Source organism: Leguminivora glycinivorella, chromosome 14, assembly GCF_023078275.1.
Source record: "Leguminivora glycinivorella isolate SPB_JAAS2020 chromosome 14, LegGlyc_1.1, whole genome shotgun sequence".
NCBI lineage: Eukaryota > Metazoa > Arthropoda > Insecta > Lepidoptera > Tortricidae > Leguminivora > Leguminivora glycinivorella.
In genome coordinates this window covers 2,666,810-2,691,973 of record NC_062984.1, presented here as the reverse complement: position 1 = coordinate 2,691,973, position 25,164 = coordinate 2,666,810, and the positions used below count along the sequence as shown (strand labels likewise).

Sequence of the window (25,164 nt, the reverse complement as noted above, 5' to 3'; positions counted from 1 at the left end):
TTGGCCAGCAGCGGGGCAGGGCCCAAGCTGCCGGTGATTAGGGCTGCAGAGAGAGGAACCGTCGGACTATCCGCGCCATGCGCGGATCCAGGGCCCTCTTGTAAAGTAGATTTTCTATGAGGAACGTCTTACATGGAACATAGTTATTTATATTTGTTATTAAATGTCCGTGTTTATTTAAACAAACAAAATGTTACTTTGTCATATTTTATTCATAAAAATATCGATGTATTTAGGTATTCAGAAATAGACTAACCCCCTTATTCATAAATGTACTCTAAAGTTATCGAGCCGATAAAGTTCTTTTGTCCTTTTCTATCACACCAATACGTCGGAAAGGGACAAACGAACTTTATCGGCTTGATAACTTTAGAGCATGTTTATGAATAAGGGGGTAATTATTTATTTTATGATACGAATAACTATTTTTTATTTACTTTGTATACGTAGAATATTAATTAAATATACAAAATACATTCAACTTAACGAATTATATTCTAAATAATCAAATAAAATAAAGCTATGACTTACAGTATATTAAACGTTACTTTTTGTTAATTTCGATTTTAGTATACAATTTAAAGAGGGGTTCCGGGTCGTATCTGGTGCAAGGGATTTCATTGGCCATACAGCGTGGAGGAAGAAAAAAGAAACAGAAGACACCCACTGTCACGATGGAGAGATGACATCACCAAAACAGCTGGGGTCAACTGGACCAGCCGGCGTACCATGCTTCCAATTTTGTCACTTATCCACGTGGATAAGACATCTATTCTGTCACTCTCACACTGACATACTTGCCAAAGCGTGACAGAAGTCTTATCCACGTTGATAAGTGATAAAATTAGAAGCATGATACGCCGGCTGGGTGGCTCAAGACCGCAACAAATGGATGCAACTGGAAGAGGCCTTTACCTCATAAAGGGTCCTGGTGTTTTTAATTTCTGTAATATTTTACTGTCTTACTAGAAATAAAAAACTTTTTTGCTTTTTTTCTAGTGTAATGGGAACCTTTGGGCCTGGTACGAATCGGGTGGGTCCTAATTAGATTACTCGTAGGTATGTGTTGTATGATACTGTTACAATAGCTACAAATATAGTTACAATAGCCCACAGTCATATGGGTAAATGACGAAGCCTGTTGCGGATAGCTTTATTGTTTGTGTGTAAGAACACCTGTTGCTGATTTACGGTTGTACTTGACGAAGCTTGCGTTGCCGATATTTGGTTGTAAACTATTTAATGCTAGCTGCCAATAAAATTATGATTTTACTGTATTAAAAAGGACCTGGATCAACCATCCAAAAGTGGTTGACCTATTTTGAGCTTCTACACAAGCAACTATTAGCTTCTGTTACTGTATTACCTATTATATCACAGTATCACCCGCAACCCATATAACCCGGCAACCTTCAAATCAAGAGTGAACAGGCATCTTCTGGGCGAGCTCACTCCATCGTAGGCCACGTCTTTGCCTTTGGCTAGTGTGTGGCCAAGAGTAAGCCCATTTATTATTAAAAAAAAAGTATGGGGTTCTTAAAAAAAGGAGTGTACTAGTTTCTAATGGGTCGGCAACGCGCATGTGACACCCCTTGAGTTGCAGGCGTCCATAGGTTACGGTGACCGCTTTCATACGGTCCGGTATACCTGTTTGCCATCGAAGTGGTATAAAAAAAAAACTGAAACATAATTATACATATACATGGTGATTTTGTAAAAAGGCAATAGCCAAACTTTTGCATAGTGACTTTTGAGGTCACTTCAACATAAATTTTATTATGGGACCAATGCTGAAATCGCAAAAAAAAATTGGTTGTTCCAAACCAATGAGCGGCATTATGCGATTTAAGCATTAATCCCATAGTTAATGAAAGTTGTTCATTATGATCTCAAAAGTCACTATGCCTAGTTTGGATAGTACTTCTCTTAAGTAGCTTACGTTACTATATCTTATCTACTTTATCATATTTTTCCTCTCACTAGCTCGGAAACACGTGTTTTGTCCTTTAATACCAGCGGGTAAAAACGCATTTTATCCACTAGTGGGTAAAGTAATTTGACCTTGAATAGCTTCAAATTAACTGCTTTAAAATTTATTAAAGTAGGTGAATCTAGTAATAAAGATGATTTACCACCTGTGGAACTACTGGAAGCAGTGATAAACGCATTTTTTGCGTTGTAGTTTCCTCGCTATAGTGAGGGGAAAAGTTTTGTGTTACACTCGGGTGCAAATGTATTTTACTTCTCGTGTGTTAAAAAACTCGCAAGTTCAGGATTCTATTCTCGAACCACTCGCTTCGCTCGTGGTTCAACTATAGAATCCTTTCACTTGCTCGTTTTTCAATTCCACACTCGGCGTTAAAATACAACTTTGCCCCCTTGTATAACAAATAACTATTATAAGTCTAAGTCCTCGGTTTCAGCCTCAGCCAATGTCCTCCTTTAATCCTAAGGTTGAAGTTGTCCTTCGCCAGTTCACAGGGGATGGTGGTTCTTTCGCACGGCAGCAGCTCGTACCTCTGAACCAGCTGGTATACCATGACCTTCACTTCACATAGCGCGAACCGGGACCCTGGGTAAAAGAAAATTAGTTAAGATCTGCATATTTTCATTATTGTATGGTTCCGTTTTCCCTACCCACTCTTATGTCTGCCTGTCCCTCTTATTAATATTATAAATGGGTCTACGGACTGGTCGAGGTGAAGGCTTGGCTGAGCTTTCACCCAGGAGATGCCTGTACCATTTTGGTTTACGTGCCCCGCAAACAGTTTTTTATTACAATTTATATTTTTTTAGTCCAGCACTGATGTGTTCAGGTTGGGCAGTTTGATGTGTAGCGTGAATAAGGATTTTTTTTTTCAAAACAACTGCTAGGAGGTACTGAAACTTAACCACTTCCAATATTTACATGTGCTTTGCCTACCACGTTTGGGAAATCAGTCGTGAGTTTATGACTATGTGTCTGTATATTACAAGTTCATAAAAATATCATGAATAATGATTATGATAAAGTTGGTAGCGCGTTTAATCTTGAAGAGTCAATAACAGTGAAATATAGTCAAACAGCGTATCGACATGACTATCGTATACGAAAAATTATGTTTCCCTTCTCCTTTCAACAAAATTTGAAGTTATAGATATCAAAATATAAGCTTACTAGCTGTTTCCCGCGGTTTCGCCCGCGTACTAATCTTGTTTTCCCATACAAACCTTGGACCCCCATTTCACCCCCTTAGGAGGTAAATTTTGAAAAATCCTTTCTTAGTGCTCCTCTACAACTTATAAGGAACCTACGTGCCAAATTTGGAATCTCTAGGACCAGCGGTTGCGGCTGTGCGTTGAAATGTCAGTCAGTCAGTCATTCAGTCAGTTTCTTCTTTTATATCTTCTAGGTACAACAAAGCTTACCGATACAGTTTCTTGGGCCCAGACCAAAAGGCATATAAGTGAAGGGCTGGATCGTATGCTTGTTCTCTTCAGAGAAACGCTCAGGGTCAAATTTCAAGGGATTTTTAAAGTATTTGGGGTCACGATGAATCGCAACTATTGGTACGTTGAGGCCTTCGCCTTTTTTCAACTGAAAGGAAAAAAAAAACAATGCTATAGCTTTTTTCACATACAGGCCGGTAAGGGCATTTATTTGTGTGATGAGCACAGATATTTGTTCCTGAGTCATGGATGTTTTCTATGTATATAAGTATTTATATATTATATATATCGTTGTCTGAGTACCCACAACACAAGCCTTCTTGAGCTTACCGTGGGCCTCAGTCAATCTGTGTAAGAATGTCCTATAATATTTATTTATTTATTTATTTATTTATTGGGATCTGAGAGAAAACAGCAATTACTGTTCGGTTAAACTATACGTGTCTTGTAATAAAAAAAAGTAAATAAAACGAGGTAGCAAAACGATTGAAATATTTTTTTGTGGAAATCATAATTTTTTTACTTCTCACAAGGTCACTGTGCCAAAGTAATAAATTGTTGCAGGTAACTAATATTATTTATGATTATCATATCCGAAGGGCAAATTAAATTTTTCATTTCCATTATCTAGAGATTTAATACAACTTACAATAAAATCTTGTGTAGATTTGTCGTTGGGTCTGCCCAAATTGTAGTCCTTTGTGCAAACTCGATCCGTTGCAACAGCCGGAGGCCATAGTCGCAAAGATTCTGAAAATACCAATAATAGGTGCAATTGGTAAAAATTGTTAGAAAAAAATATTTAAAAATAAATTTTTAAATCAAGAAAATCTTCCTGAACAAACTAGTCAAACTACCCTCGATAGATTGTCTCAGAGAAACGTAATTTTAGGAGAGCCGACCCCATCTTACATAGGAATGAGCAAAACAGGAGAAGAAGATAAATAAAACAAAATAAACGATTTCGACTTATTATCAGAATAAGAGGTGGTAGTTGCTACAAATGTTCAAAATTTTAGGTATATCCTTCAAATGGTCCTTGAAACTAACCTAACCTAACCACAAAATTAAAATTTTGAAAAAACCCCCGACCGCGACCTAGTGGACTGATTTTCATGAAACGTGGCTAAGAACACTCCCGACTAACTCAGCTTTCAGACAAAAAAACTAAATCAAAATCGGTTCATCCGTTCGAGAGCTACGATGCCACAGACAGACACACACACAGACAGACAGACAAACAGACAGACAGACAGACAGACAGATAGACAGACATACACACAGACAGACATGTCGAACTTATAACACCCCTTCGTTTTTGCGTCGGGGGTTAAAAATGACATACAACTGATTTGCAAAACCTAGACCGGACTGATCTCAATAGAGTGCCTTCAACGCAGTTATGTACAGCGTTCAATAAAATCATGAATAACCTTCAACTATTGTGTCGATTCTCACCTGAAACCACCATGTCCATATAAACCATATTCTGAATAGAGTTGTAGTCAAACTTGCCACCGCTCTTCTTATCATGCTCCCTCACTTCCTCAGCCAGCCTGTCCTGAACATCAGGATTAAGGGCCAGCTCGTAAAGAAGGAAGGTCATTGCTGTAGACACGGTTTCGAAGCCAGCAATGAAGAAAAGCACTGCTTGTGCAATCAGGTCTATGTCTGACCAGGCTGGTGAAAATAAAATAAAAAGGGAGTTAATATTCGATTCTGCTTAATCAGTAGCACAATAACATTGCCGTTATAGAATAGTCGATGTTATAAATAGAAAGATTTGAACTTTGGTTTTTACCGTTAAAAGATATAAAAGTAAGGGTAGATGAGAAAGTGCAAAATAATAGAATAGAATATTCTTTATTGAACATCAGTTTGGGCAAATGTAACAGAGATAAATACACAATCTAGATGTTAAATTAGGAGTCCACTCAGCACATTACCATGGCAAGCCGAGGCATTGATTTTCAGTGGGTATAACTTATGATATTTATTATTATAATGGATTTTAGATATAATTAAAATACCCATATTTTAATTATATCTAAAATCCATGCGTAAAACCACTGGACCCATCCAGTGGTTGTTACGCAAAGTGGTACCTAATTAAAATATTACCTCTATTAATAGTCTTCTTGCCGACATTAGACTCTTGTACTGTAGCAAATCCTGCACCAGCATCATTACCGTTTTTTTCTTCATGAACGAGCTGACCTGTAAAATAAATTATTACAAACCTAGGTTTTATATTTGTTGTGATTCCTGAGTGGGAATTTCTAATTGAACCAACATAAATGTTGCCAATAAAATTAAGATCACTAGGGAGAATCTAAGCTTCTTTAATGGTCCCAGATTAAAAGTTTACTGTCCGATGTCATTTTCATATGTGCGTTTTGAATTACTGGCTGATGTCGCCGATGAACTGGTGATGTTGTTAAATTTTGGATACAAACTATGACATTTAATTTTTACTAAGTTTCTATAGACAGTACAAAAACATAGTTTCTTATTTTGTGATAACAGTTGTTATTTAGGTATTTCAGGTAATCAATTTTATAATGAATAATATTAGGTACCTTTTTTGGCTTCCATCAGGAGATGTATCATGTCGGGTCGTAGAATATTGTGGACTTCACGGTCTTTCATCGTGTTCAGAACTAAGTGTTGGAAGAAATTTGTCACGTCTTCTGAGAAGAGATTGACCTTTATCAACTAAAAAATTTTTTTATTTTTATAAACATCTGTTTTGTTATTATACAAATATAGTAAAAAGTTGTACACGAATATTTGTGTATAATGATTATCCTAATCAGCTGCTTTAAAGGCCTTCATGATACATAGAAAGGAAGAATAACCCAGAACTTTAAACAGTGGATGTCTTTCGGCTGAAAGAGATGATGATAATGATAGACAATCATGTTTATGATGAAAATGTTGATCGGAATTTCTGTACTGACCTTCATAAGCCATGGAAAGGAGGAATATCCAAAAAACTTTAGAATTGCGATAAAGGTGAAGTTAGAAGCCTTGTAACCCATTTTATAGAACTGGTTTCCGGGTTCGAGATGAGAGTCTACTTTTAGACCGAAGGCACATGAAGCGATGACGTCATTTGCATAGTAGGTTGCCAGGTCTTTGGTTTCAATGTCTATGTAACCTCCTGCAAAAGATTGAATTTAAGAACACTTAACAAGTGAATATTAAGTGAGTGTATTTGTGTCAGTGTGTGAAAAAAAAAATCATAGAGAACTTTCAATCTGTGCATCTACAAACAAGACTTACTTTTTGATTCCTTCAACTGCCTGTCCAGTGAGATGACCATCTGATTGCCCACTTCGACGATGAATGGGAGCATGTGTTTCATCTTCGAGCTCGTGAATGCCGGGCTCAACGTTGAACGCATGTCCTTCCATTCTTGACCTGAAATTAGTTATGAAATCGGTGAGTTAATAAAAAAATATCTTTGCTTTAATTACAATTTTGCCGCCTCCTTGGACATTTTATTAGCAGATTGTTTGTCGTGCGAAAAACTAAAACTACTACTGTAAATAAACCTGAGCATGATTAAAGAAAAATAAAATGTTTTCTAGCCCTTGTTGGATTTGATTTTTAAACATTTATGATTACCAAGTGGACGTAGTTACATGGAATTGAGAAAAGAATCTATCTTTTAAAAATTGGCATTTAAAACAATGACTGTGGATTCTGGATACTTTACTTTTAACTACTAATGGTATGTAACATTTTGGATGTTTATTACAGAGCTTTTGTAGAAAGCGAAGAGTCACATAAAGCCACATACAATCCATAGTTCCTTCTCTTCAGAAGAGATTTTAAAAGCTACAGATAGAATATAATTATACAATACCTTTTAAAGAGAACAAGTTTCTTCCAAATAAAGGGTCGATATCTTCGCTGACAAACGTGCGATGATCGAGGAAGTACTCGAAGTCCTTAACGGTAACCTTCTTGATGAGTTCGATATCTCTAATGAATATTACCGGCTTTATAAACTCGAAATTGCCTACAAACCTAAAAATAAAATATTGATATATTAGTGTTAGGTATAATGCTATATATATTTTTCGATCGCAATGAAAAAAATCTACAAGGATTGACTCTGGCTGCCATGGAACACGTATTACAATACTTTTTATATTTTGCTTATTTTTCAACAACTACGACATCAAATATAAAATTAACGGCCGATAATATTATACTATCTTTAACTTACAATTACATGTAAAACAATGTTATCACTTATCAGCAATTAAAACAATTAAATACTTTGAATAACTTTTCTTGAAGTAGGTATGATTGAACACGTGATAAATGTCTCAAGACTATCATGTACTAGTAGTCAGCCGCGTACTTCAAAAAGGTAAGAAAATCGTGGTGACAGTTATTCTGAAAGGTTTACATTTTATGATCTTAAGTGCCATGTTTCTCTTGTATTTTCCGCACCAATTGTAAGTTTCTGTTTGGTCCAATGGTTGTCTGGTAGAGAATGCCTTAAGGCATTAAGTTCGCCATTTTTACTTTATGTTAAAGGTTAAATAAATAATTGAATAAATATATGACAGTAACGCTTCAAGTTCTTAGTGGCATTTTCGTTAGCAATACCAAAAATATTCAAAAAATTATCAATAAAATCGGTTGAGAATTGCGACCTGTAAAGGAGAGCATCCGGACATCCAAAATGCAAATTAAGTTAAATCAACGCTGTTGCTCCAGTCAACAAATGAAATTCTTATAAATTATTAAAGATTGAGTGTAATAGACCAACCGTTCTTCAGGGAATTCGGCATATAGCTCATCAAGAACATCAACGAAGCTTTTAGTCCTAAGTATGACGGAACTCATGTTTCCGAAGAAGGGAACTGGTTTCAGGTTTTTGACGCCATATTTGCTGAACCTTGAGTATATTTGTCGACAGTATAGATATATTGCCGCTACCAGGGCTGGTATCCATATGTAGAGGAACATTATCTGTAAAAATATATTTAGAAATGAATAAATTCAAATTTTTTTTTAGTTATGTACCTATTTTTTTTAAGCCTGCACCCACGACTCTTTCTATTTAGCCTGTTGGTTAACTGGTAGAGAATGTCTTTAGGCATTAATTCGACCATTTGTACTTTATTTGTTGTATTGTGCAATAAATAGCCAGAAATAAAATGGAAGAGGATCGGGGTGCTAGTAATAAGGCGTATCTGGGGAGACAAACTGGAAGCCTCACGGGGCGGATCGGTCCAGATACTGCTGGGGAGACAGTGTGATGGTGGATCTGTGTTAGCTATGTATATACAAAGAGGATCAAGTATTATAGAGAGTTACTGTCAAAGTAAAATGTGTAATCACAGTGCATAGACTGCCATCTATGACAATACGTATGTCAAATATTAATATTAGCGCCATCTAGCCGAGCGTTCCCCCAAGGTGTAACGCCATCTAGGCCACCGTACCTATTTCTATATGGTTCTTAGGTACGTTTTTTTTTTCTTAGACTGTAGCTCTGTCTATACGGAGTTACATAAATGTCTTTGGTATATATAAATGCATAGTTTTTTTGCTTTTCTCTTATGTTATATTTTTCCTCTCAATCTCTCAATCTGCTCTACGACCATCACGACTCATCTTTTTCCGCACAGATTTAACATTGTAGGTATTACTTTTGTTTTATTGTGTCTTCACCAGTTTTATTCATAATTTTAGGGCCAGTTGCATCAACCACATTTGATCAATAGTCACGCAGCAGACGTCTACGGAACTTCCCATGCAATACAATTCTCGTTAGAGAATATTGTACAATAAGTAAAATAAAGGTACATTATGTAGTGCGAAAAGATTTGCCTTCAAATTGTTACGGAAACGTACGAACGTGTCATGCTATTTCAGTCAGTCTCAGTACAAGATGTACTGACATTGACTGAAATAACATGACAAATACGACCGTTTCCGAAGGAACCCCTTTTTAACCGACTACAAAAACAGGAGGAGGTTCTCAATTCGACAGATTTTTTTTAAATTATTATTTTGTGTATGTATGTTACTCGATATCTCCGAGAATCGTGGACTGATTTTCAAAATTTTTTTTTGATCAAACGGGTATAACCCCATAGATGGTCCCATTGGCACCAAGTCGGGGTCTGATGATGGGATCTTGGAGAAATCGAGGGAACTCTTCAAATGTTATAGGCACATGTAATGTTTTTAGTGTATTTTTCAAAGGTACACCAGTATTTACGCCTGGTGGTAATAATTTTATGTGGCTGAGCTGATGATGGAAGGTCAACTCCTCAATGGTTAGGAGTTAAAGGATAATTCTTTCACTACTGTACATATATTCGGACTGATACATATAATATCACTAGGAACCACTAAAAATCAACAAATAAATAAACTTTTTATAAAAAATAATACCGCCTTCAAAAATAAACGTGTTACAAAACACGGAGAAACTAAAAAGCCAAAAATAATAAACCTTTGAATTCAAATTTCTCATCGGATTGCAATAATCTAAATTATAAACAAATCAATTATTTTTGGAGTCGGGGCCAGCTTGCGTATGGTTGGGTGGAGCAATCAGGAAATAGCAAGGCGACGAACAGGTCTGGTACCGACTACAAAAATAATTGATTTGTTTATAATTCAGATGTTTAGATTATTGCAATCCGATAAGAAATGTGAATTCAAAGGTTTATTATTTTTGGCTTTTTAGTTTCTCCGTGTTTTGTGACACGCTTATTTTTGAAGGCGGTTTTATCGCACTAAATCTGTAGCTAGGTACTCGTACTTATGTTGCGCAAAATGATTGTGAAGTCGTCAACATAACTAATCTTCCTTATGTTAACCAGATGCCTATTGATTTATTTAACTATCAGCACTGTGTGAATGCATTGTGTATAATTACTTAATAATATCAAAGACCATTAAAATATATTTAGGTTTAACCAACGTGTAACGTATTAAAGTTTTTTTGTTAACTGTGGTTCCAGAAAAACAGAATATAAAAATAAAACGCCTTAAAATTTGTACAAACTCCCTTTTTATTAGACATGGGCCCTTCTCAAAACTGAAAGTTACAAGTTACAAGCGGAAGTCTCTTTCCAACTTGTGATATTAGACATTGACTACCACTTGTATCTTATAGCTTCGAAAAATGGGCCCCGGACCTTATTGTTGCGGGTGGAGGACAATATCGTCACTACTTTTAAAAAAACTTGTATCTTCGTCTGTCAATGAAAAAAAAATGTAGTAAGTATGTATACCCCAATTGCTAATTCGAGTCCAAAAAAACTACGACAGATACGTCAATGTCACAGCTGTCAATGTCACTTATGTCACTGTCAAAATACTTTTCAGGTTTCGCCAACCTTCTACATTCTTTATTTGGCACCTAAGAAATCCAAGAATACTTGATGATAAAATTGTGAAGAAAATTCGTTTTAGTTTTTTTTGTTTTAATTCTCATACGTCAAATTAGTTCCACCGGTCGCCACTGATGATAAATGTTGGTAATTCGCATTATATTACGTGTATATGTGACAATCAACATCACCTTCATTCACGTTGCTAATAATAATAAAACTTAAACCAGAAAAATGTATGCACTAAAGCTGCCCTATCTCAGTCAGGTGCAATTTTCGCCAATGTTTATTAAATTAGTCATTGGAGTCTAACAACCCATTACCAATATTAGAATGTTATTGCTGAAGGGTAGCACCTGAACTGGCTCTCAGAATGGCGCGTGGCGAAGTCAGGGGCTCACGAAAGGTATTTCCTTAGCGTATGGAACGAGTGCCCAATGTATCTCTGAGACTCCTCAGGAGATTTGGAACCATAAATTGAAGAACATTACTCAAACTTACTTACATACTCTCTTTAAGGTAAAACAATAGATCATTACATGTGCCATTTTTTATCTAATAGGTTCATAAGTGTCGGTTGTCAATAAAGCGCTACTTGCATATTAACGTCTGTCTATCATATATCAGAGATGTAGTCTGTATATCTGTTTATCATACATAATAATAAATTCAACAAATACAGTTTGACAGACCATGGTGTCATGGCCGCTTCCAAAACAATGGCGGCCGTGGCAACCATAAAGCCCACTATACACTATTTCGCTGATTAGCTAATTGTAAAATATATGTATAAAAATTGGTCACAATATCTATATCATCAATAGATTGTTCTATACCGCAAAATATAGCACCAAATGTTATTGATACCTGAAGTGATACAAGCGCAATACCAACTTTACAACTAAAAATCACGGAAAAAAAGAAAAAAAATCGGGCGTCCTAGTATTTATGTAAATAATAAAAGACTATTAAATATATAAATCAAAGGATTGAAATAAATAATAAATAATTTATCTTGGCGTGTGTTTTTATAAAAAAGGATTATACTATTTTACAAACATTTTATTGCAGTGGCAACATCGTAGTAGTTTTTTTGGACTCGAATTAGCAATTGGGGTATAGACTTACTGCGTTTTAACTTTGAGGAACAGCGTGAGATACGAGATTTTTAACACGCTTTTATTTTGTAGTGACGATTATACACCTTTATTTTTGGCATTACCTCTAATTTTCAAAGCAAACTATAACGACCGAACGAAAACCCAGGATAATGCAAGAAAGATGAGAATCTGCGCAAAATGAGATAAGACATACAGAATGATTAAATGATTAAAGACGATTCTACATAGAATCGTCTTTAATCATTTAATCATTCTGTATGTCTACATAGACATCAGTTGCTTTTGAAAAGTCATATTGTCTTGACGGTTATAATTATAAAGATTCATGAACGTGACGTGACGTGACGACAGGTCTGGCCTAGCGCGTAGTGACTCTGCCTGCTACGCCGCGGTCCCGGGTTCGAATCCCGGTTAGGGCATTTATTTGTGTGATGAGCACAGATATTTGTTTCTGAGATATGGATGTTTTCTATGTATTTAAGTATTTGTTGCGGATTTTAAAGATAAAGATAAGATAAAAATCATTTATTGTATAAACCATTCTACATATGGCGCCTTAACCTACGTTACAAGAACAACTTACTCTCTAAACATTTAAGGTACTAGATACTGATTACACCTAAAACCAGTTACACAAAGATAAACGCAAAAATAGATGGTGCATCAGTAGAACAAAAAAAATAAATAAACAGGGATTGTGGAAGAAACATTGGCGCCTGTGTAGTGGCAACAAAAGGACGCCACTCAGCATATGCTATGATATGAGTACCACAGCGCTGGTCTTCCGTAGCGCCCCGGGTTGAGGGGTAGCTTTAGAACTATTACCTAGGTAATGGCAAATCTATAATATTGCAGAGCACAAGAACACAGATATTGAGGGGAACAGTTGTAGTTGGAAATATGCATACACAAAGATACTAGTTATCGAAACAGTTAAGGGCAGGTTTATATAAATTTTGAGATACTGACGTGACGGTTAGGGTTTAACTTTTATGTACCATTATTATTATGTATAAAAGACATATTAAAATAATATTTAATTATAATTGAAACTGTATATTTTGGTTTAATGAGGCAATAGAAAATACGTATAATATTATATTAATAAGAATCCACGGAACGCAGCGAGCACGGCATCTGCAGACTAAAAAGATATTTTTTAAATTTTAATTTAAAAGTGAATATAGACGTGGCATTACGAATAGGAGGAGGTATGTTGTTCCAGCATTTCGTAGCAGAGTAACGAAAACTGCCACGAAATGCTGCTGCACTGCCGTGTCTCGGACAGATTAGTCGAGTAGCTTCTCTGGTCGGGCGGGTGGAAAACTTTAATTTATTGTAGAGATACGGAGGTTGTTGATAATGGATCACACCGAAAAGCAGACAAGCAAAGTGCAAAGAACGTCGTGCATCCATTTTCAACATCTTACCGCTATTGAGATAGGGAGTGACATGTGTTCGGGGAGGGATGGGGAAGCAGAAACGGGCGCAGGCGTTTTGAATGCGTTGAAGAAGAGTTTTAGAGCGAGCCAGTAGGCAACCGTTGATTACTGTGTCGACATAATTAAGACGTGATAATACTAGTGTATCACATAATTGTATCCTAAGGTCTACACTAAGATGTTCGCGCACCTGGTACAGGACTCGTAGTCTATAAAAACAGCTTTTAGCTACTTCAAGAACATGTCTTTCAAATCGAAGCTGTTCGTCCACAAGCAACCCGAGATTACGTGCTGTGGTGACTCGTTCAAGAGGATCCTTACCGAGGAGTACTTCAGGGCCCAAACTGGTAACTTTTTGAACTTGACCTTTAGTACCGAGCACTATAAATTTAGACTTGGTGGGGTTGAGTACTAAATCACAGTGTTCAGACCAGTCTACAATACGTGCAAGATCCTGATTCAGTAACTCAACAGCAGGCTGAGTCTCCTGAGGGAGAAATGTTTTGTACATTTGCAGATCATCTGCGTACATATGGAAATTGCAATTGTGTATGCAACTTGAGATGTCCGCCACATATAAAATAAACAATATCGGTCCCAAAATCGATCCCTGAGGGACTCCGCAATTCACAAAGGTATTTTGAGAGAAATCTGTTAATCCGGAAGAATTACGTAGCCCTACTCTTTGAGAACGACCAGAGAGGTAACTATCAAACCACTTTATTGTTCCCTCATCAAAGCCATAGTACGCAAGTTTGGACAAAAGCAGCGAGATATTTATTGTGTCGAAGGCACGCGAAAAGTCCAGAAGGACTAGGATAGACGCTTCTCCTTTATCTTGTGCCGTGAGTACATCATCTATGACGTCCAAAAGGGCTGTGGCGGTACTACGCGCTTTTCGAAATCCAGACTGCTTATTCGGTAATATATTATTAGTTGATTTAAACTTTCACGATTATTACACATCATTATTTTTAAAATCGGGACTTAATCGCGTATAACTACATATTAAACTGACCTCCAACGTTTCAAGGACGGCGTTGTCCCCGTGGTCTCGGAGAAGACTGGCTTGAAATGACATCAACACCTTCTGACAGCCGCGCGAGTTTTTCGAACTACCCGCACTTGGTTTTGATTATCAACTTGAACTGTTTGCGCACTAGGGATGTTACTCTGTCGACATACAACACTGACGATATTCGATTTAACGACTGTCGATATTATTTTTGGCTTACACTTATTAATGACAGGATTCCATGTGGATGAGATCCTAAAACCTTCGTCCCGATTGAAATTGCGATGTTTTTTGATTTCAATGGCTTCACGCACTTTTCTACTGTAGAAATGGCGTTCCGTGGAAAGGACTTTAGGGTCATGTAGTTCGATCCAGTGGTTTGGCCCTGACTCTAACAAATGTTCAGCCACGGCAGACTTGTTGACCTGACGATTTTTCACAGCCGCGATGTGCTCCTTTACCCTTTCTTCTATGGTGCGCTTAGTTTCTCCAATGTAGGAGCTACCACAACTGCAATCAATTTTATAAACGCCAGGTGATTGAAACGGTATAACGTCCTTAGGTGATCTTAGGCTTCCTGCAACTTTGGATAATGGCGTGTACACCGTCTTTATAGAGTACTTTCCAAGTACTGTACCAACCTTATCCGTCACACCTTTAACATACGGCAGAAATGCCGGTTGTCTGGACATCTCAGGACGTTTCCCCCTTGCCTTCCGTCTAGGTTGCCACTTTTTATTCTTGTACCCGTTCCTTCTAAGCACCTCCTGAATATGTGACAACTCATCCTTCAAATATTCAGGGTCACACAGATCATACGCTCTATTCACCAGCGATGAGACAACTGACTGCAGGTGGCGCGGGTGGTGGTGAGAAAGGGCATTCAAATACCTGTCAGTGTGCGTAGGCTTTCTGTAAACAGTGTGAGTTAGGGTTCCGTCCACTCGACCAATCACTTTCACGTCTAAGAATGGCAAACTGCGCTGTGATTCCAATTCGTACGTAAACTTAGTCCTTGGATGAATAGAATTAAGATATTGGAGAAGTTGCTCCACCTCCTGCTTGCCACCCTTCATAATACAGAAAACATCATCCACATATCGCTTCCACAACTTCACTGCCCAAGGCTGCAGATCTACACTGGCCTCGATATGCTCCATCCAGATGTTTGCCAGAACCGGTGCCACAGGACTACCCATGGCAACCCCATCAATCTGGAGGTAATGTTTTCCGCGATACAAAAAGTAGCTCCCTTCCAAGCAGTTCCTCAGCAGCACCATTATTGTCTCCGACATGCCACTATCGCTCAGTTTCCTTCTGACAACTTCTAGACATTCTTTAACGGGAACATTGGTGAAAAGTGACTCCACATCAAAACTCACCATTATCTCATCTGGTTCCAGCGTTACTTCTTTGAGGATGTCTATAAAGTGACGAGAGTCCTTCACGAAAGACGACGTACCACCCACAAGCGGCTGCAACACCGATCCAACATGCTTTGCAAGATCGTAAGTGGGAGAAGAAATCTGACTCACGATAGGCCGCAACGGCACGTTTGTCTTATGTACTTTAGGCAAACCATACAACTTAGGCGGTAGCACAATCTTCGGTTTGTACAAACGATTGAAGACGTCTTCCTCGAAAATCTCTCTGCAGTCTCTGATGACAGCCCTAATGCGACGAGTAACCCTAGCAGTAGGGTTGTACGAAACAGGTTTGTACACAAGATCGTCATCCAGCAAGTGTCGTATTTTACCATCATAAGCCGCTGTGTCCATCACTACTGTGGCATTCCCCTTGTCAGCCTTTAGTACTAAGATATCTTCATTATTCTTCAGATTTCTAAGGGCTATCCTCTCCTCTGTAGTGGTGTTACTCTTTGGCAGTTTGGCTCTCCTCAGGATAACGGCAACATCCTGTCTTAACGCTTCCGCGTCACACGACGGTACCTTATTGCGCGTTATGGCCTCCTCAACACCGCAGATCACGGTCTCATAAGGAATACGTTTAGGGGTTATAGCAAAATTCAACCCCTTCTCCAGTACACTGACAGTTGCATCATCCAAAGTAGCACTCGATAAATTAACAACTGTGGTGGTAGTTTTGTCATCGCGAATATTCCCCGTACTCACGTTTCTCCTATATCGATAAAGCAGTCTATCATATTTTCTGTTATGCACATCACTACTAGACTCAAAAATACGACCCGCTTGCTCGTAGGTAATGCGATCGAGTAAATCGAAATCCTCGCGTGACAACACCGAACTACACATACAATGTACTTCGTACAACTCACACTGCACTTTGTCCAAGTCCGAATAATTGTTTTTTATTAGCAGTTTCAAGAGGCGGATGCTGGCAGCCCTCAGGATATTTGCCGAAAACGGTATATCCCTACGCGGTTTTATCCTAACACACGTAGGTAGCAAGTCCGAATCGCGACACTTAATTAAAAATGCCAACGACGTCACTATTCGCACACGTTTCTTACGCAAATACCCTAGACGTTTTATTTTGTTTGCTAATTCCGGCCCGTACCGGTTTGCAAAACACTGATTTAAACTTTCACGATTATTACACATCATTATTTTTAAAATCGGGACTTGATCGCGTATAACTACATATTAAACTGACCTCCAACGTTTCAAGGACGGCGTTGTCCCCGTGGTCTCGGAGAAGACTGGCTTGAAATGACATCAACACCTTCTGACAGCCGCGCGAGTTTTTCGAACTACCCGCACTTGGTTTTGATTATCAACTTGAACTGTTTGCGCACTAGGGATGTTACTCTGTCGACATACAACACTGACGATATTCGATTTAACGACTGTCGATATTATTTTTGGCTTACACTTATTAATGACAGGATTCCATGTGGATGAGATCCTAAACCACCACTGAATCGAACATTCAATCGAATATCATTCGAAAAACCACTGGATCGAACTACATGACCCTAAAGTCCTTTCCACGGAACGCCATTTCTACAGTAGAAAAGTGCGTGAAGCCATTGAAATCAAAAAACATCGCAATTTCAATCGGGACGAAGGTTTTAGGATCTCATCCACATGGAATCCTGTCATTAATAAGTGTAAGCCAAAAATAATATCGACAGTCGTTAAATCGAATATCGTCAGTGTTGTATGTCGACAGAGTAACATCCCTAGTGCGCAAACAGTTCAAGTTGATAATCAAAACCAAGTGCGGGTAGTTCGAAAAACTCGCGCGGCTGTCAGAAGGTGTTGATGTCATTTCAAGCCAGTCTTCTCCGAGACCACGGGGACAACGCCGTCCTTGAAACGTTGGAGGTCAGTTTAATATGTAGTTATACGCGATTAAGTCCCGATTTTAAAAATAATGATATTATTAGTTATTCATGTACATGTACTTTTGACGAAGCATGTGGTGGATTATTAGTGATGTAATTTGGACGCGTTTGACGAAGCCTGCGCTGTGGATTTGGATGATGGTTTGTATGTTTTGGATATGAAATAAATTAATTTGTATATTAGGTATATATATATCGTTGTCTGAGTTCCTGCAACACAAGCCTTCTCGAGCGTACCGTGGGACTCAGTCAGTCTGTGTAAGAATGTCCTATATTTCCTATAATATTGATTTAATATTCATGAAGCACCCAGAATGTAGCTCCATAGGTAGGTACATTCTACGACCCTTATTCAGAACTGATATAATAATTATCGTCTAGTTTTGCTACCATCAGTCGGTATTATCAAATGGTCTCTAAAAATGTGCATGCAAAGTATACAAGTTTGCGGTTGATGCTGTGATTTTCCTTAAAGATGTAGGTGTCTATTGACTTTGCTATAGATGAATCATCTCAGGGACAATAATAATTATTTTCCCCTCACTAGCTCAGAAACACGTGTTTTGTCCTTTAATACCAGCGGGTAAAAACGCATTTTATCCACTAGTGGGTAAAGTAATTTGACCTTGAATAAAGTCAAATTAACTGCTTTAAAATCGATAAAAGTAGGTAAATCTAGTAATTAAGATAATTTACCACCTGTGGAACTACTGGAAGCAGTGATAAACGCATTTTTTTGCGTTGTAGTTTCCTCGCTATAGTGAGGGGAAAAGTTTTGTGTTACACTCGGGTGCAAATGTATTTTACTTCTCGTGTGTTAAAAAACTCGCAAGTTCAGGATTCTATTCTCGAACCACTCGCTTCGCTCGTGGTTCAACTATAGAATCCTTTCTCTTGCTCGTTTTTCAATTACACACTCGGCGTTAAAATACAATTTTGCCCCCTTGTATAACAAATAACTATTAAGTACTTATACTCTAAGGTCTCTAAGGTACTATAAGGTGAAGGTATGTGATGTATTTTGTAAATTCATTGCGATTACGTTGAATAGTAAATTAAATATGTAGATAATGTAAAGATAACAAACAATTTTATCCAAAAGGGTAGGCAGAAGACATGAAACTGCTAAAGTTCCAGTGAGACTTCAAACTTCAAAATAAAATGTGTAATACAACAAACCAAAAACCACCAAGTAGGAGGAGTAATTTCCGGACTCAAACCGACCTCGTCGTAACAAAACGTCAAATGAACAGCAGGTAACTAAGTACCTAACAATTTGTCCTTTATAGAGGGCATTGGGCATATCAAGTTACAAGCAAAACTATGCATGCGTATCGTGAAAATAAAGTAATCGAATTTAATTTTATTATTTCGTTACTGATTCTATGTATATAAGTAAAATAAATAAATAATATAAATAAATATTATAGGATATTCTTGACACAGATTGACTGAGTCCCACGGTAAACTCAAGAATGCTTGTGTTATGGGTACCTACTCAGACAACGATATACATATATAATATACAAATACTTAAATACACAGAAAACATACATGACTCAGAAGCAAATATCTGTGCTCATCACACAAATAAATGCCCTTACCGGGATTCGAACCCGGGACCGCGGCGTAGCAGGCAGGGTCACTACCGACTAGGCCAAACCGGTCATGTATTGTTTAATAAACTATACATGACCGGTTTATAGTATATAATATATACTTAATTATTTTAATTTTAATTTTAAGTCTTTAATTCCAATAAGAAAATGTACAATTAATTTTAATTTTATATATTACATTATACCTATGTATGTACATGTTTTGTTTTTGTTTCTTGTGCATTACTTGTAAACTATGTGAGGTGTGCAATAAAGAGTATTGTATTGTATTGTATTGTATTGTATTGTATTGTATTGTACATCATTAAAATTTATTGGGTCTCTATTGGTTTCTATAAAGTCATAATGTATCGTTTGTGCACATTTTCGTTAGTCATAATTTAGTTTCTCTCAGAAACGCGTACCTTTTCAGGATTGTCATAAAACAAACCTAACCTAACCTAACCTTTTTTTTTTTTTTTTTTTAATGATCTGTGACTTTCGAGTCCAGTCCCCGCGAATGATACGGGCGGCTGAATTCAATGAATCTTTTTTTTTTTTTTTTTTTTTTTTTTTTTTTTTTTTTTTTTTTTTTTTCCCGTATGTATAGATGATCTGTTTGTATTAGTTAATGAAATTTGTGGAATAATGTAAGTGATGAAAATGATGAATAAATGAGTGATAATGAGTTATGTACCGTTGAATTTTTTGAGTTTGTTAACTATATAAGTGATAAATTTACAGAATGATTCCAAAGTTGAGTTTTTTGTAATGATTTCCAAAAGGTTATAAGGGTCAATTTTGAGGTTTTGGCAGATGATTTCGTGGTCGAGACGTGGGTTCATAAATTTAGGGCAATATCTGAGGAGATGATCTATGGATTGTGGGGTGGTTTGGTCGCATGGACATAGGTCGTCGGGGGTGATATTGAAGCGATGGAGGTACGTTTTGTGATAGCCGTGGCCGGTGAGAATTTGGGTGAGGTGGAATGATAGCGTGATCTTATTTCTGAGATTTTGGATGTCGTCTAATGTTGGTAGCCAGTTTTTTAAGTGTAGTCCGGTGGTAGAGCTAATATATATGTTTTTGTGAGTTTCTTTGGTCTCTGTTCGGCAAAGGCGTTTTATGTGAGATATGGGGATCCGGTCGAAGTCAGGAGTCTTATTAAGGGTGGCAGAGATTTTCGCTTCTCTATCAGCATCCTCATTTCCTGCGATTCCCACGTGTGCTTTGATCCAGCAGAAAGATATGGAGCCAGTTTGTTGTAACAGTTTAATTGTCTTGTGGATTTTGTTAACGGTGTGGTTGGTGCTGCTTCTGTTAGTGATTTCTTGAAGAGCTGCCATGGAGTCGGAGAAGATGGTTATATTTTGAAGTTTCAATTCTAGGGATGTTTCGCAGGCTGCCTTTATAGCAATACATTCTGCCTGGAAGGCCGTGCAAAGTTCATGTAGTTTTATCTGCTTGACATTTCTCTTGCCGTCTGGATAGTATATGACAAATGCTGCGCCAACTCCGCCGTCGTGTTTGCTACCATCGGTGTAAATGTGATGCATGTCTGTAGTATTATAGATCTCGAGGTCCTCAGTGTTGTTCACTTTACTTATCTCTAATGATATTCTTTGGGACGGGTGAAGTAATTTTGCTGGATGTATTTTCATATCTAGAGTAATATCTGAGTCTAGGTGTTTGCTGATTCCGGTGCGTTTGGTTTGGTTAATTTCTGCAATTTCTTTGACTTTCAGATGAAGTGGGGTGAGATCTGCTAAGGCTATGGAGGCGATGGTAGGGAGCGTACGGAAGCCTCGGATAATTTTGATAGCAAACCCTCTTTGTAGGCTGAGTAGGGCGTTGGTAACTTTTTTATATTTAGTCGCGCTACTCCAAATCTCCGCGGCATACGTTATAGTGGGTTCAATTACGTGTTCATAGATTATAGATATATTGGCGGAGTGAACACCCCATGTAGGGCGAATAAAATGGCATAGTTTGCCGAATAACTTCTGCGCCTTTTTAATGACATACTCGCAGTGACTGGTAAATTTAAACTTTTCATCAATTACTACTCCAAGCAGTTTTAACTTGTTCGAAAATTGTAGAGCTATGTTATCCATAAAAAGTGTGCATGTCTTAGCTTTAGGGGTGCAGGTGATCATTTGTGTTTTTTCTGGTCCGAATTTAAGGTAATTTTCCGAGCCCCAACGTGATATGAGTTGCAAGATACGGTTTGCGTTAGTTTGTAATTGTTGTTTGTCTCGGGCTGTGCAGATGAGGAGAATATCGTCGGCATAGGCCTGGATGTAGTTGCCATCTGGGAGGTATGTATCTAGCAGGCTGTCCATAATAAGGTTCCATATAATAGGTCCAAGTACTGATCCTTGAACGCAGCCTCGGTTTTGTGTTTTGGTGGAGGTTGCATCAGCGTAGTTGAGATATATTGTGCGTTCTGAGCAGTAACTTTGTATAACTTTGTAGATGTTTGCCGGACAATTTATGTGTTTTAGCCGTATAAATAGTGCAGGCCACCAGGCATGATCGAATGCGCCTTGGATGTCAAGTGATATGGCAACCACTAACTTTTTTGAGATTTAGCTTGTTTCATGATGTCGATTGCGTGGATTATTGCATCTGTAGTTGATTTTTGCTCTTTGAAGCCATATTGTTTTGGGTTTGCTGTATTAGTAGTATGCATATGATGCGTTAATCTTTTTGCTATCAGTTTCTCATAAATTTTACCAAAAACGTTAAGTAAGCCGATGGGTCTGTAGGAGGCGACGTCGGCATAATCGGATTTGTTAGGCTTCGGGATAGTCTTAATAAATGCAGTTTTCCAGTATTTTGGAAAGTAGCAAAGTCGTAGACAGCGATTGAGGAGTCGGGTGAAGAGCGTGGGGTATGTATCGATGAAATGATAACATATGTCAGGTGTGAGGTGGTCGATTCCTGGAGCTTTTTTCGAATTCATTGATTTACTCGTTTCTGTTATCTCTTCTTGTGTGAAATAACTATCATTATTATCGTTTGGAGGGGAGATTATCAAAGTTCTGAGGGTCTGTTGTTGGTAATTATCTTTTAAGTTGTTGTCGTCGGGGAAGAACTTATTCATGAGGGCTTCAGCTGATTCCTGACTTGTCTTAGTGTATTCGGTTGGTGATATTTTTAAAGTTGTTGTGGGTTGCGGCTGGGGAATATCTTTGAGAAGTTTATTAGTAAGAGTCCAAACATGTTCATGACTTTGATTTGAACAGAAATTACGGAAGTGTTCTGATGATGTTTTGTGAATAGCCGTAACATATTCGATTCTAGCTTCTTGTTGTTCTTTGATTATGTTGTCTAGATTTTTATTGCCTCTTTTTAGGTCTTGTGTGCGGTGATGCAAGTGAATAACCCTCTTTTTCAATTTGGTGAGGTCTTCCGTCCACCATATTGCTTTCGTGTGATTTGATTTTCTTCTGATGGTTATATCGCAGGCTCGTGAGATAGCGTGGCTAAGATTTTTAATATATTCATTTATTTTGTTTGCATCCAAATTATCTAAGTCGGGGTCTTCCTAACCTAACCTGACCTTAATGAAAACCCTGAAATGTTTACTGTTTCATAATTATGATTTATGATACTCTGGAAATCATTACATTATGACTTTTAATCATTATGTCAGACAAAGGGATTCGTAATTTACTTTTTGGATGTAGACGAAGTTATGTATGCAACTGTACATAATTTTACGAATAACGATTTTTTTGTTATTCTGATGAGATTTGATGTTCCCATTTAGTTATTTTGATGACAGTGCAATTTAAAATTAGACTGTGTCATTTATGCACCTACACAAACAACGGGTCATCAGCACTACAATCACAAGAGCGGTCAATGTCAATGTTATTAAGCGGATATTTATTTGACCCTCACAAAAAAAATGTTGGAGATACTAGCCCCGATGCAGAAGAGTTCGTCTAGTAATACAGGAATATATTGTTTATTCTAATAACGTTTACACATGTAGGTATATCACGACCCAGTAGTGAGAATTGTAAAAGTACTCTAATATAGTTTATTTTGATTGTAAAATAAGTTGCATGTGACTTATATTGTTAAAAAAAAAACTTTAAAAAAATGTCTTAATCACGTTCTCCTCTCCTATAGCAGTTCTGAATGCGTAGGCTTTAAGATTTGTTTTTAGTCTATTAGCAGAACTTAGTTACTTTCCTTGGGACGCCTTACATCAGTCATGTATTATAATACCCATCGATAAAAGATTCATATATATGTATTATACTAATATATATGTAGGTTCACTTATTGTATTTGTGTATGTTTATTTTATAATAGTAGGTATCGACTTGTATTTAATCGTTACAATCTCATACTGGCTTTATAATCTTGTGCACCAAACTAACTATCTCTGTTTTGCCCAATGGTTGACTGGTATTGAATGCCTTAAGGCGTTAAGTCCGCCATTTGTACTTTTTATTGATAATTTGTGCAATAAAGTAAAATAAATGAATAAATAAATAAAAGATAAAATAAAAATCGTCATTTTCTTCCTTTCAGTATCAATGATATTTCTTCTATTTAGATTTAGTTATTGTACTATACTGCTATAAAAATAAACTACATTAGTATTAGTATTAAACATTATTGAGTTTTGATCTAAGATATTCTTTTTGTACAGAAAGGAGTACCTCAAAAAATGGTCTGACTAGACGAAAACATATGCATCGGGGTTAGTATATATCGTTCATAGGATACGAAGAAATATGCGTTAAGGTGTTCAACTCTAGGGTGAACAGACATCTTCTGGGCGAGCTCACTCCATCTCATAAATAATTTAAAAAAAGATAACCATTTAATCCTTTTTAACCGGCATCCGCATCTCAAAAGGACTGAGGTTATCAACTCGTGTGTAGGTTTTTCATTGTTTGTTATTCGATCTCCCTCATTTCTTGATCGATTTTGATTTTTTTTGTTAAAAGTACCTATACACCTACAGATTGGTCCTATCTATGTATACAATAATTATTCAAGTATTTACAACAGACATTCGTTTCCAAAAAAATATCAACCCGATTCATATAGTAAATAGTAATCGGCTTGTATGGACCAGCCGCTGCTGCTATTTACACAAATTATATATGAGGTACCTACCTAGGTAAACCTTTTATAATAATTATAAGAATCACTCTACTCATCTGCGATACACGCATGAAAATCCATTTAGTAATTTCTGAGTTTGTCGCGAACACACAAACAGATACACAGACGAGGGACTTTGTATTACATGTAGTGATAATGATGTATAAAAAAAAACTTACGTATACGTACTACAACGTAAAAAATAACACAACTGTTATGAGCTATGCTCGAATCAGGACTAACGTATTATTTATTTACTCACTACGTATATAATCATGGGTGTACATGTGTATGGCATATTATCTCAATGACTTAAGAGTCAGACCACGTCAGACGAACGAAGTGGATGCACTCTTAGTCCGTTTTTACATTATCCGATCCGATATCGAATGTCGGAAGGAATTTCAATGGAAAATATCCAAGGCGCCTGTAATGTATGGGACATCGGTCCTACATCCGATATCGGATCGGATAATGTGAAAACGCACTTATTGTAAAACTTTAAAATTATAGATAGACGACCAAAAATGGCGCGAGTTTCAAATCTTCTATGGAAATTAGACCTTTGCCTCGACATTTTCAATCAATTTTTAAGTGTTATCGCACGTAGATGATTCCGCCTACGTCAAGGTTTAGGAAGGCACGCGTTTAGAAGGCAAATTGCCGAGATTTGGTTGACCGTCTATTTATTCTTACTATCATACAATTTTACTTGAGCACTCAAG

The 25,164-nt window shown here is 37.2% G+C and overlaps 1 protein-coding gene across 1 annotated transcript; it reads right to left on the bottom strand.

The window, feature by feature from the left end:
• Positions 1 to 1,756: 1,756 nt before the first annotated feature.
• LOC125233135 (cytochrome P450 9e2-like) lies at positions 1,757 to 24,686 on the bottom strand. The gene is made up of 12 exons (XM_048139007.1): positions 24,619 to 24,686; positions 8,219 to 8,421; positions 7,301 to 7,464; positions 6,715 to 6,852; positions 6,390 to 6,592; positions 6,009 to 6,144; positions 5,551 to 5,646; positions 4,888 to 5,109; positions 4,079 to 4,179; positions 3,409 to 3,577; positions 2,399 to 2,572; positions 1,757 to 1,970 (listed from the first exon to the last, which is right to left on the bottom strand). The coding sequence occupies exons 2-11, from the start codon at positions 8,416 to 8,418 to the stop codon at positions 2,406 to 2,408; spliced, it is 1,596 nt and encodes a 531-aa protein (XP_047994964.1). The 5' UTR covers positions 8,419 to 8,421; positions 24,619 to 24,686; the 3' UTR covers positions 1,757 to 1,970; positions 2,399 to 2,405.
• Between the last annotated feature and the right edge of the window lie 478 nt (positions 24,687 to 25,164).